At 35.6% G+C, this 12,359-nt stretch overlaps 1 protein-coding gene across 1 annotated transcript; it reads left to right on the top strand.

The window, feature by feature from the left end:
• The first annotated feature begins 250 nt into the window (after positions 1-250).
• On the top strand, positions 251-8,607 carry LOC133795661 (putative inactive disease susceptibility protein LOV1). Its single transcript, XM_062233116.1, has 3 exons — positions 251-797; positions 1,431-3,562; positions 8,485-8,607. The coding sequence occupies exons 1-3, from the start codon at positions 251-253 to the stop codon at positions 8,605-8,607; spliced, it is 2,802 nt and encodes a 933-aa protein (XP_062089100.1).
• The last annotated feature ends 3,752 nt before the right edge of the window (positions 8,608-12,359 follow it).

Here is a 12,359-nt window from a genome sequence, read left to right as displayed (position 1 = left end):
ACACCTAATGCCTTTTAAGAATACTAAAAGACCAGGTTAACGGTTAAATTATATTAAAAATTAAAGTTTATACAAATAGAGTTTAAAAAAATACATAAAAGATTACTTTCTGAATAAGCTTGAAAATATCTTCATTTGTATAACACATTTATGCCCTTAGTTGCACCAAATAATGAATAGTAATTTCCCTCTATTACTGAGGTCAGGTTCAACAACAACAAAAATGGTGGAAATTCTGGTATTATCAAAAATGACAGAAGCAGTTGTATCGCTTGCAGCCAATAGAATATTGTATCTACTCAAACACGAAGCAAATTCATTAATTAATGTTAAAGATGATGTGGAGAACTTGGTGAACGAGTTACGACGAATGCAATGTTTCCTGAGAAGTGCTTTTAGTAGACAAGAACTCGATGACAGTGTCAAAAACTTGGTCGTGGAAGTCAACAATGTAGCAAATGATATTGAAGATGTGATAGAGATCTTCATTGTCAGAGTCGAGTCCTCCTACATCAAAGTTCTTCTTCTTCAAAAGCTTCGAAGAGAAATAGACTTGATCAAAGCTAGAATAAAAAGCATCTTCAAAAGCAGGCAAAATTACGGTATTGGATTTGTTGTAGATCACCCTACTGCTAGTGTACTTGATCGACAACGAAGCTCTAGAAGAACATATCCGGATGACAACGATGATGTTATTAGTATGGAAAGTAGCATTATTGTTTTAAAGACTCGACTGTTGGAAGAGAATGATGATCATCTTTATCATGTTGTTCCCATCTTCGGGATGGGTGGTATAGGTATGTTATGTTGAAATATATAGGCATGCTTGTTATTGATCTAATTTTTAGTGTTACCAATAAATCATTACAATATACCATCTATTAATTCTATTTTTTTTAGTTGTCATTATTTATAAATTACCACATAGATCATTTTATAAGATGAGTACTAAATGATTCACTTTTGCACTTAATTATGTTAATGCATAATATGTGTATATTCCACTAATAATTTCTAATGTGCATTAACATCGAGGCCGGCCCTGAAACAATAAGAATCAAGAAAAAAAATTGATATTTATGCAAAATTGGAAGCCTTTTGTATAAAAAAAAAAAGATGTATTTTTCTAAATTTTGAGTTTCCTATTGTTTTTACACTCCTATAGTTTAATTAGTATTTGATACTAAAGTAGTATAATCTAATATATATTTAGCATTTCTCTACTATAAATTCAATCACGATGGATATATGATCATTGCTTTTATGATCCGTATAATTGCATGTGTTCGATTTTTCCTTCTCTTTCTCATGTATCACGATTTAAACAATGTTTTGTGGCTGCTACCTTTTGAGTTCATTGAACATATTGAAACCATTCATATTTTGTTACTCTTTGGTTGATCTTTTTCTGTTTTACAATGCTCTATTAGGTAAGACTACATTGGCTAAGAAAGTCTACAATGATGATGCTGTGAAACAACATTTTGATTGTTGTGCTTGGGTCTTTATATCTCAACAGTATGTGCTAAAGGATGTTCTGTCTGAAATCTTGATTCAAGTTGGGTTCTCTCAGTCCCAATGCACAAGAAATGATCCAGAAGAGATGCTTGAAGAAAGAAAAAGAATAAGAGAGACTTTGAACATCTTGAGAGAAGACGATTTGATTTTTTCCATAAAAGATGAACTAAGAGACAAGTTGTATCTTTTGGTGCTAGATGATATTTGGAGAAAAGACGACTGGGATTGTCTAAGTAGGATTTTTCCGAATGGAAAAAGGGGCAGTAGGATTGTTTTCACCTCACGTATCATGCAATTAGCATCCTATGCTAATCCACATGATGTTGCAATCGAACCTCCATTGTTAACTTCTGAAGGGAGTTGGAAGCTTTTACGCCTAAAAGCATTTCCAAGTGATGCTTTGGGCCAAATTAGAGCATATCAACATCAATATGAGCACTTGGGAAAAAAGATGGTCGATAGATGTGGAGGACTACCACTTGCCATAGTTGTACTTGGAGGCCTTTTAAGAACAAAATCTTCATATGAAGAATGGCAAAGAGTGGAAAGAGATATGAATTCACACTTGAACAGACACAATCAAGGAGTAGAAGACATGTTGGCCTTAAGTTATCATGATTTGCCTTACTACTTGAAGCCATGTTTTTTGTATCTGGGACACTTTCCTGAGGATTCAGAGATATCAAAGAAAGAACTTATTCATCTATTGATCGCGGAAGGTCTTATAACAGAATCAACACAAGGAGGAACAGCGGAAGATAATTCTGAACAATACTTGGGAGAGCTAATTGATAGGTGCATAATCCAAATCGTGAAAAGGGACTACACCGGAGTTGGAGTCAAAACATTTCGTGTGCACCATCTTATGCGGCATTTTTGCGTCTCCAAGGCACGAGAGTACAACTTTTCTGAGGTTATTCAACAACGAGAAGAGAACAACAACAACAACACCAACAACAATACAGCTAGTTCTTCTTCAACTTATCAAACACACAGTCGTAGGATTGCAGTTCATCCCGGCTGTAGTCTTGACATAAAACAAATGCATTCTAATCTACGTTCTCTTACATGTTTCGATGTAAGTCTTTCTCTCAAAGTTTTAAGAGCTAAAAACTTGAAGTTGTTAAGAGTTTTGAAGATTGTGTTTAGGCTGGGCACCCGCAAGTGTAACGTGCCATCAATAATTAGTGACTTAATTCACTTGAGGTACTTAGAGTTGAGCAATGCTGCACAAGTCATTTTGCCTAATTCAATAGACAACTTGCGAAGTTTGGGAATAATCAATCTCCGTAACAACGGTGAAGTTAAGTTACCAGCTGAGATCTTAAGATTGGCATGTTTGAAGCAGCTCTTGTTACCCTTCAATACATGTTTTCCTCATAGCTTTCGTTGGCAGACATATGTGCTCTCCAAACCAACAGAACTTCAGACTCTCAAGTACATAAGATCTGGGCCATTGCTTCTCCAAAACAAGATCACACAATCTGAACTAACCAAGCTTCGAAACTTGGGAGTACAATTCACTTGTTGTGAAGATGTTAGGTTGTTCCTTGCATATCCCAATTTCAATTTTGATATGCTTCAGTCCTTACACATGACTCTTCTTTCAGCCAGTGCATTTTCGAATCTAGAACCATTGTCGAAATGTGTCATTCTCCAAAAATTGGTCATAGATGGAAGGATGTCAAATGGTCAGAGTCTAAAGTTTCTTCCAACAAGTCTTACAAAGTTGACCATGAGGGACTCTGACATCAGCACAGACCCTATGCCTGTCTTAGAGACCCTGCCTGGCTTAATATTTCTCAGGTTGCATAATGCGTACAATGGATCAGAAATGGTTTGTAGTGCCCATGGATTTCCCAAGATTGAAACTCTTCAACTTTTTTCTTTAAAGAGAGTAACGAAGTTGAGAGTTGATCTTAAAACAACAATGCCACATCTCAAGAAATTATGCATTGAGAATATGCCTAATTTGAGAATAATTCCAGAAGATTTGGCAGTCAAGGATCTGAAGATCGGTTATGTGTGGCTTGACAGTAAATTGGTAAGCTGGGAATTTCATGAAAAAGTAGGATTTACTTTATTGGATTTGGGGCGTAAATTAGTCATTGGATTTTGGCTCCTTTTTATGGTTTATCTACTTAGATTGTGCTCGCAAGTTTCTCTGTTTCATGTTAAAGAGATGTTTGTATTAATTGTATTTTCTTGTTTTGTATTTTTCTGCATTTCGTTGCTTTAATCTATCAACTATTGTATCTATATTTTACGTGCAATTATTGGCTTTATTATGATTAATGAATTTTTTCTTTGTAAATTAATATGTACAATGTTAACTACTTTTGGGATAACCTAACTATATTACTTTTGGCCAATCACCCCTTGGGCCTTGAGCTTTGTAACTCAAGGTTGGGGTTCAAACCCGCACACCCTCAATTTGTACGTATTATATAATATATATATATAGATTTGCACCTTATAAGATGGTGATGCATGTCCCTCAATGTGGTGATGATTGTGGTGTTGGTGTCCCCTTTTTTATTGCGAGGTTCGACACTCTTTCCCTCAAGAGTGTACCTGAATGTTTTATGGTGGCTTATGTCGGATTGAAATTTGTAAATAGAATTTAGGAATCATTAATATGTTCTAAGTTACAATGATGTACATTATATGTAACATGTAATAAAATAAAAATATGAAGAAAAAAAAACTATATGTTGTTTTTCCTAATTTGTTTGCATCTTTCTATATAATAATATTATTTTTTTGCTTTGTCTCAATTCCATCATTGAAATATTTATATATTAAAGTTTTATGTCATATGATGACCAGAATTCTTAGCAGTCTATGTTAGTGGAGACACGATGAAGTAGAAAGAAAAATTGAGGCAAAATTTCAAGACAATAGACAGTGGTTAATGGCATGCACATAATATTAGGAACCAGATATCTAAAGGACATGTTTATTAAATTACATATAATAAAAAAAATATAGAAATCGGCTAAAATATGTAATAAAGTTAACAACAGAGAGAAGCAATATGGACTGAATAATTTGTATTATTGCTTAAATTGTCAATCGTATATAGAGCCTCTTCATATATACAAACAATTGGTGGTCCCAATGCGGTACCAATTACAATATCTCTAATAGGGAGAGCTTGACACGTATGTACTATTTCCCACAAATATTGGCATTAGCTTGCAATTGGTTACAACAAAAATATATGCGAGCGTCCCTTGAAATATTCAGGATCCTATCCAACCTCATCTTTTATTCACCATTCTTGACACGTTCCCTCAAGTTTGGCTATGGCTATGGTTGAATGATCACAGTAAGCTTGTCTTTAAGATAATTAAAATGAGGTATGGATAAGGCATTTGTCATGATCTTTGCTATCTGCTTGTAATGACACAACTACTTTACACTTTGGACTATTAATGACTACTCTACATAGACACTAATTTTTTATAAAACTTACAAGTGAAATAATCATAATCTTCATTAAAAACTTGTAAAACAAATGTTAAACTACATAAGATTTGAAGTAGGATATGAGATCCCATTGTTTTTAAAATAAAAACATAACATAATTTTAAATAAATGGATTACATAATAAAATGCGGAAAATACATATAAAATTTAAAGAAACTTCATCCTCGAATCGAACGCTCGGTCCATCGATTCCATCCCACCTCAATACACAACTATTGTGCAAAATAGATACTAAGTGCAAGTGTACACTGTCAACAAGTAATAAGGTGATAAGAACTCAATATCGTATCCACAAGGATTGTTTTTAAGCTTAAAATTGTGAAATTAAAGTTTAGCAAAATGATTAAAAGTAAAAGAACCAAACTCAAATTGAAGTGGAAGTTGATTTTTTATATGCAATTAAAAATAACTAACAGCTGAATTTAAAGTCTAAATTAATGGGATGCAATATGTAAATTAGCTAGTAATGAAATGGTAAGCTAGGATAATTAATTCCCCCTATTTTGCAATTCCTGGAAGCAATGCTATGAAAATGTTGTGGCATTCCTGACAGTTTATTAATCCAGAATTCTCATCCAGTCCCCAAGTTTCTGTCGACATCAAATGGGTTTAACTCTCTAATTAAATTACTTATGTCTAAGTTAATTTAATTTCGAGAAATTCCTATCAAGCACCAATTCTATTAGATTATGCAAGGCAAAGATATATGTCTATACCCTCACAAAATTAAAATCCAAGAATTTAATAATGCACAATTCAAGTCTTTTGTCTAATAATTAAAATCATTTTCAGCAATCTTAATTGTTTCAATCATTTACTAAAGGTGATCAAGCAATAGTAAATATTAAGCATGGAAATTACTTGAATGAATAAACTTCAATTAGCATTAAGCATCAATAGCAAAGTTCACAATTGCATAACAAGGTTCCTTAATTACCCTAACTTTAAGAGAGTTAGTTCATAACTTTGAACACAAAATAACCCAGCTGGTAATCATCCATAATCAAAATAAATGCAAGAAATAATTAAATTCCAAGATAGAATGGAGAGAAAAAACAAGCCAAGATTAGTAAGGAGTGTCCCCCTAATAACCCTTCTCTTTTTGTCTTCTTCCTTCCAATCCTCTCTCTTCCCTTCTTTCCTCCTTTAATGGCTGCCCAAAATGGAGGTATTTCTTGCACAGGCGGCTGGGCTTCTTTTCTGTCTTCAGCTGTGTATCCCTAATTGGAAAAGATGATACCTTTTGGTCTACGTCACCCCTTCCCTCATATGTCACATGGGCCTCTTTTTTTCTCCTCCTTTTAATTCCTTTTTTTGTCTTTTTGCCCCCTTTACCATAAATGGGTCCAAGGCCAAATGAAGCCCAATAATCTCTTCTCTTTATCAAGCAGCCCAGTTTAAATAATCCCCAAAGTGAGCTGGTAAGTGGTGTCCACGTGGGTCATCCAAACAGGCTAGCTGGCATTACGTCATGCTGCTGAAATGTTGCAGCATTTCCTCCTGCAGAAACCATTTAACACTTAAATCTCTTTCCAAATGACCAAAATTCCACCACCACCTGCCAAAATAAGAATTTCACACTTAAGGATATATTTTTCCAGCTAAATACTAGTATATAATATTATTTTATTATATTTTAATATTTGACAAAACAAAGATAAAGACTCTATAAAACACTCTAACCCACTCTTTCTTGATAAAATTACAAGTTTAAGCGCATAAAATAACTCTAATTCCTAAAGTTATCAACAACCCCAAGCTTCCAAGAACCTTTCCTGCCACCAAAGCTATTTTCCTGCACATATAAACATAAAGGAGTGAGCCTAATGCCCAGCAAGGAAAACCTAACACGTAAACCATATGCATAAAATTCGTAACGCAACATATAATAAAACATATCATAAACATATGTCACACATACTATAATGGCCATTATTACTTGGGGCTCGTAAACTAAACAAGTCATATGCCCATTAGATTTGTGGGGCTTGCTAGCTAAGCAAGTCATATGCCCATAAATTTATTGGGGCTTGTTAGTTATACAAGTCATATGCCCAAGTCTACAACATACATAACATAACACATAAATCATAAGTTAACATAACACATAAATCATAAGATAACATATAGCATAACATATAATATCCTATCCTATTTTCCTTACCAAAAAAATACCAGGATATGTGAACAGGTTTGGGATTTTGGGACACTCCTAAAAACCATCAAAGAGAGGTGAGTATACTTAAAGAAAAAGGGATGGAAATAATAAAAGAACTATACCATCGAAAGATACTTACCAAGAACCTTATGTTCAAGATCTTAGATTTCCTAACCAAGAATAAAGAATAAAGTTAGGATGTTGAGTAGAAAACTATAAGAACTTAAGGAAAACAACACCAAAATGAACTAGAGTTTGGAATACCTTGAATGCTTCTATGACCGATCTAAATCTTGAACTGAAATGTGCTATAAACCTTACTTCCCAAGTGTTTGGTAAGCTTATAATGATTAAGCTTATAATCCCCAACCCAAGTGTTTAAGCACTCAAAAATAACCTAGCAGCTTGCAGCCTCTGAACTTAGCTTGATGAATGAATAAATGGCTGGGTAATAGGTCCTATTTATAGAGTTCAAGAATGAAAATATCTTCATTTAACTTGAATAAAATAATGGCTTTTTAAGTGAAAAATATTTGAATTATCGTTCAGCAGAGGCTGAAGACTCGGTCAGAAAGATGCTGGACTTATCAAGAGGTTAAAGATTAAAATGAGAACGTTTTAAAAAAACATTCAAAAATCTATCAAAGGAGCCGATATATTTCCTCTAGTAGGCGATATATCGCCTGGGCCAGTATGCCCTCAGCTCGTCGAGGTGATCGTGCGAAGTTACGTGTTTTTCGTATTCCTGTATTATGATATATCGCCCCCTATAGCTGTGATATATCGGCATACACTGAATATTTAAACACGAAATTGCACATTTTCAGACTAATTTGAATTGAGTAAACAGCCTTGACTAAGTCCTCTAACAATTTCAAAGTTGCTGACAGACCCTAGGATATTCAAACATTAATCGTAATAAACTTATTCCTCAAAAATACTAAATTATCATTAAACATACATATGACAAGTGTTACTATCTTATTGGGTCTATCTAAACCTTATAATATAATAAATATCACCATCAATATCAGTCATATTAATCAAACCTTAGGTTAAAATTAATATTCTTAAACTATAGATTAAACTTAGAAAATCTACAAGTGTTACTACGAGTGTCCAATTAAATCCCGGTCTGAACCAAAATCCACAGTCATAAAAATACTACAATTTTTACTATCTAACTAGCTAAGTAAAGTCCTTAGACTCTACACTGCTGACTGGTTGGTATGTATCGTATGTTAACAATGTTATGTTCAACCAAGTCTTTGATATAATGTACATCTACTTCAATGTGCTTGGTTCTATTGTGAAAGATTGGATTGGAGGAGAGTTTCTTAGCACCATTATTATCACACCATATGACTGCTGGAAGAGAGTTCTTGAGTGCTAGCTCAGTGAACAAGGTTTTAAGCCATGCAACTTCAGTGGCTGTTTGAGACAAGGCTCGATACTCAGCCTCGATTGATGATCTTGCCACATCTTTTTGTTTTCGTGAGCACCAGTTGATAAGGTTGCCTCCAAGATAAATTCAATAGCCCGTTGTGGACTTTCTGTCGTCAAGGGACTGTGCCCAGTCGGCATCACTGTAACATTCCAAATTAAGTTGCTTGGTTGGTGTGAACATAAGTCCTTGTTCGATAGTACTTTGAGATATCTCAATAGTTGTTTGCATGCTAGCCAATGTCATTGAGTAGGGTCGTGCATGAATTGGCTGAGCTTATTTACAACAAATTTTATGTCTGGTTGACTCAACGTGAGGTACTACAAAGCTCTTATTACACCTCTATAAAACCTAGGTTGTTCAAAAGAGGTTGAGTCATTTAGACTTAGCTTTTGGGTAACAGAGCCGGTGGTTGAGGTGGTGGGGAAGGTGGTAAATTATGGTGAATAATGGGACTGTGAGATGATGAGTTTGGTGGGGCTGAAAGGCTTGGAGTTTTATCCAAACTAGCGGCTGGACTTTGGCTAGAAGAAAAAGTTGATGCAGGTAAAGCAGGACAACGGTCAACATCATCAATCACTGCTCCTTTCCCATGTTCAAAGGTCATAGTTGGGAGGTAAGGAAGCCATTGAGGATATTGACTAGGCGAGATGGTTGAGCCAGTCTACTGAGTTTGATAGTTAAAACCAGTCAAAAAGGGAAACTCGTGTTCATCAAAAGCAACACTACTAGTGATGTAAACTCTACCCGAGGGATGCAAGCAAAGATCGCCTTTGTGGCTAGAACTATAGCCAATGAAAACACATTTGACTGATCAAAATTGGAGCTTATTGGTGTTGTAAGGTCTTAAATGAAGGTAGCAAGCACACCCAAAAGCTTTGAGGAACTTGTAATTTGGTGTTAGACTGAACAATTTTTGTATTGGTTATTTGTTGTGCAAAATTGGTGTAGGGAGATGATTGATGAGAAATGTAGAAGTTTGGAAAGTGTGAATATGGGAAAATTATCCCATAAAGCATCACACACAAAGCCGCAAATTTCAACCATGCTACGCCTAAGGGCCTCGCTATGAAAGGTTGTCCATATTCAAAGGCCACAAGGGACCTAAGGGCCTCGCTATGCGAGGCCGTCCCTATTCAAAGGTAGTGACAGACTTAATGGACTCGCTATGCGAGGCTATCCTTATGTGAGACCCCCTCGCATCTCTCCTCAATGGCCTTGTGGGATGCCTCGCATAACCATGAGAGCTCCTTCGCCTATATGGCCCCGCGAGATGCCTGTCTCGCCATTCCTCGCGTCATGTCGCAAAGCCTCGTGAGACCATGCGAGATCCCCTCGCATCCCCTACACAAAGGCCACGACGGACTCAAGGGCCTCGCTATGCGAGGCTGTCCTTATGCGAGATCCCCTCACATCTCTCCTAGGTGGCCTCGTGGGATGCCTCGCATGACAATGAGAGCCCCTTCGCCTATGTGGCCCCGCAAGACGCATGTCTCATCATTCCTTGCATCATGTCGCAAAGCCTCACGAGACCATGCGAGACACCCTCGCATCCCCCTCGCTATGTGAGACTATCCTTATGTGAGACCCCATCGTGTCTCTCCTAGGTGGCCCCGTGGGATGCCTCACATGACCATGAGAGCCCATTCGCCTATGTGGCCCTGCGAGAGGACTGTCTCACTATTCCTCGCATCATGCCGCGAAGCCTCGCGAGACCATGCGAGACGCACTCGCATCTTGCCCTTGTAGGTGAGACCATTAGAGACCCCTCACGAGTCGACCCTGGAGATCGCCTCGCAAGGCCATTGTCTTCCAAACCCAACTTGGAGCCAAGACATATCTTGGAGGAACAAGAACAACCATCATGTATGGGTATAGAACGTATTGGACTGAAGAGGTCAGAGGTGTGGCCCTGACATCCGTATCCGACAAGTAGTGGTGGTACGACTTAGTACGAGAAGCGGTGACATGATCTGTATACCCCTGGCCATGTACCATACCACGCCCCACTACACCACTACCCTGACACACGTTCTTATCCCTTGGGACCACCCTGTATCAGGGGCCATTAGAGCCCGCCTATAAATAGGTTTCCACCCCTCAAACTAAGGGGTTGGAAAATTTATTGTATACACAAGCAGTTAAGCAATATACGTGTTTTCCTCCATTGTTACTATTCTACACTCTTCTTTTTCAAGCTTTTCATAAATTCTATCTACCTAGTTTTTATAATATGCTTTGAGTTTTCCAACCTTATATCGTTGACGAGTTCTCACCGTCAACAGAAAGCTTCCCACCAAAATCTTTGAGGCATCCCTGAGTGAGCTAAGAGGGTGAGACCAGTTTCTACAATTTTCCTATGTGTTCTTTTGGCCTTACCATTTTGTTGGTGTTTATGAGGACATGGGTGTCTAAATTTAAGAATTGAAATATGGCTCAAAGGCTCTATATTCACCTCCCCAATCAGTTTGAAGAGGTTTTATTTTGAAATTTAGAGTTCTTTCAACCTGTTTTTGAAAAACTTTGAAGACCTCTATGTTGGAAAAATAATTAGAGTGCATAGCGAATTGGCATGGTGGACCTAGTTTATAAACAATAAAAAAAATTCATCTATCATATAAACAATTTATATGTTCAATAAAACATAGAAATATGAACCATTAATATGCAATATCATTAATCAGGCAATATATAAATAATTATACACATACTTATATATATATCATATGCACATCTATACAAATATTCAAGAACAGAAATATTTACCTCTTGAAGCCTATCAAGTGTCCTTGAGTCTTTTCGTATATATAATGATCTTCCATCCAACGCTTTGAGTACTCAGACTACAGTCTTCCAGAGTGTTCTCTACACCTCAAGATGTGTGTGGGCACATAGAGAGCAAATATTTATAATTTAGAAATCACAAGTCTATCTCAACACATGAGAACTTAGATTATGGCTTGAGAAATGTTAGAATAATAGAAGAATATGACAATTTCTTGTCTGACAAATTCTGAAACTTTTTCTGAATCACTACTCACTTTTTTCTTCTTTTCACATAATATATATTAGAGATTATATATTACCTTATTATTCATAATAATAATAGTAATATAGTCATAATGATGATAGGAATTGATTTAGGTAATATCTAACTTATCAAATTTGAAAAAATCTATTTTCAAATTAATAATTAAATAAATAAATAAAAGAAAAATAATATTGATACTTTATCAGTACTATCTTACATGCATGACAGAGTGTATTGCATTTTTCTTTTATTTATTTAATTAAAATAAATCATTCCACAAAATATGGTATTATATTTTTACGAAAAAGATCACAACCATATTTCAAATTTTAATTTTATATTCAAAATTCAAATTGATGATCATCCACTACAACAAATCTCCTTTACCTACATATTTGTTACCTACATATATTTATTAGTAGCTAAAGATATCTTTTACCTACGCTTATTTATTGTAACTGATTATTAGTAGGTAATTCTTATGGATATAGTGCAAGGATATAAAAAATACCATTACCTACCATTAGTAATGGTAGGTAATGAGTTTACCTACGAATAAGTTTGGAGGGAAATTTTTTTATCACTACCGCTTATTTTTCCCTCCAGTTTTAACATAAATTTTACATATAAAATTTTTAAGTGATGATGTGTTTGCTGAGGTGTATTAAATAAACTGACATGTCAAATAAGAGATACATGTGGATGTATATGTGGCA

The sequence above is a fragment of the Humulus lupulus genome, chromosome 8 (genome assembly GCF_963169125.1).
Source record: "Humulus lupulus chromosome 8, drHumLupu1.1, whole genome shotgun sequence".
Lineage (NCBI taxonomy): Eukaryota > Viridiplantae > Streptophyta > Magnoliopsida > Rosales > Cannabaceae > Humulus > Humulus lupulus.
The sequence above is the reverse complement of the archived record's forward strand: the minus strand, read 5'-3'. Positions and strand labels throughout refer to the sequence as shown.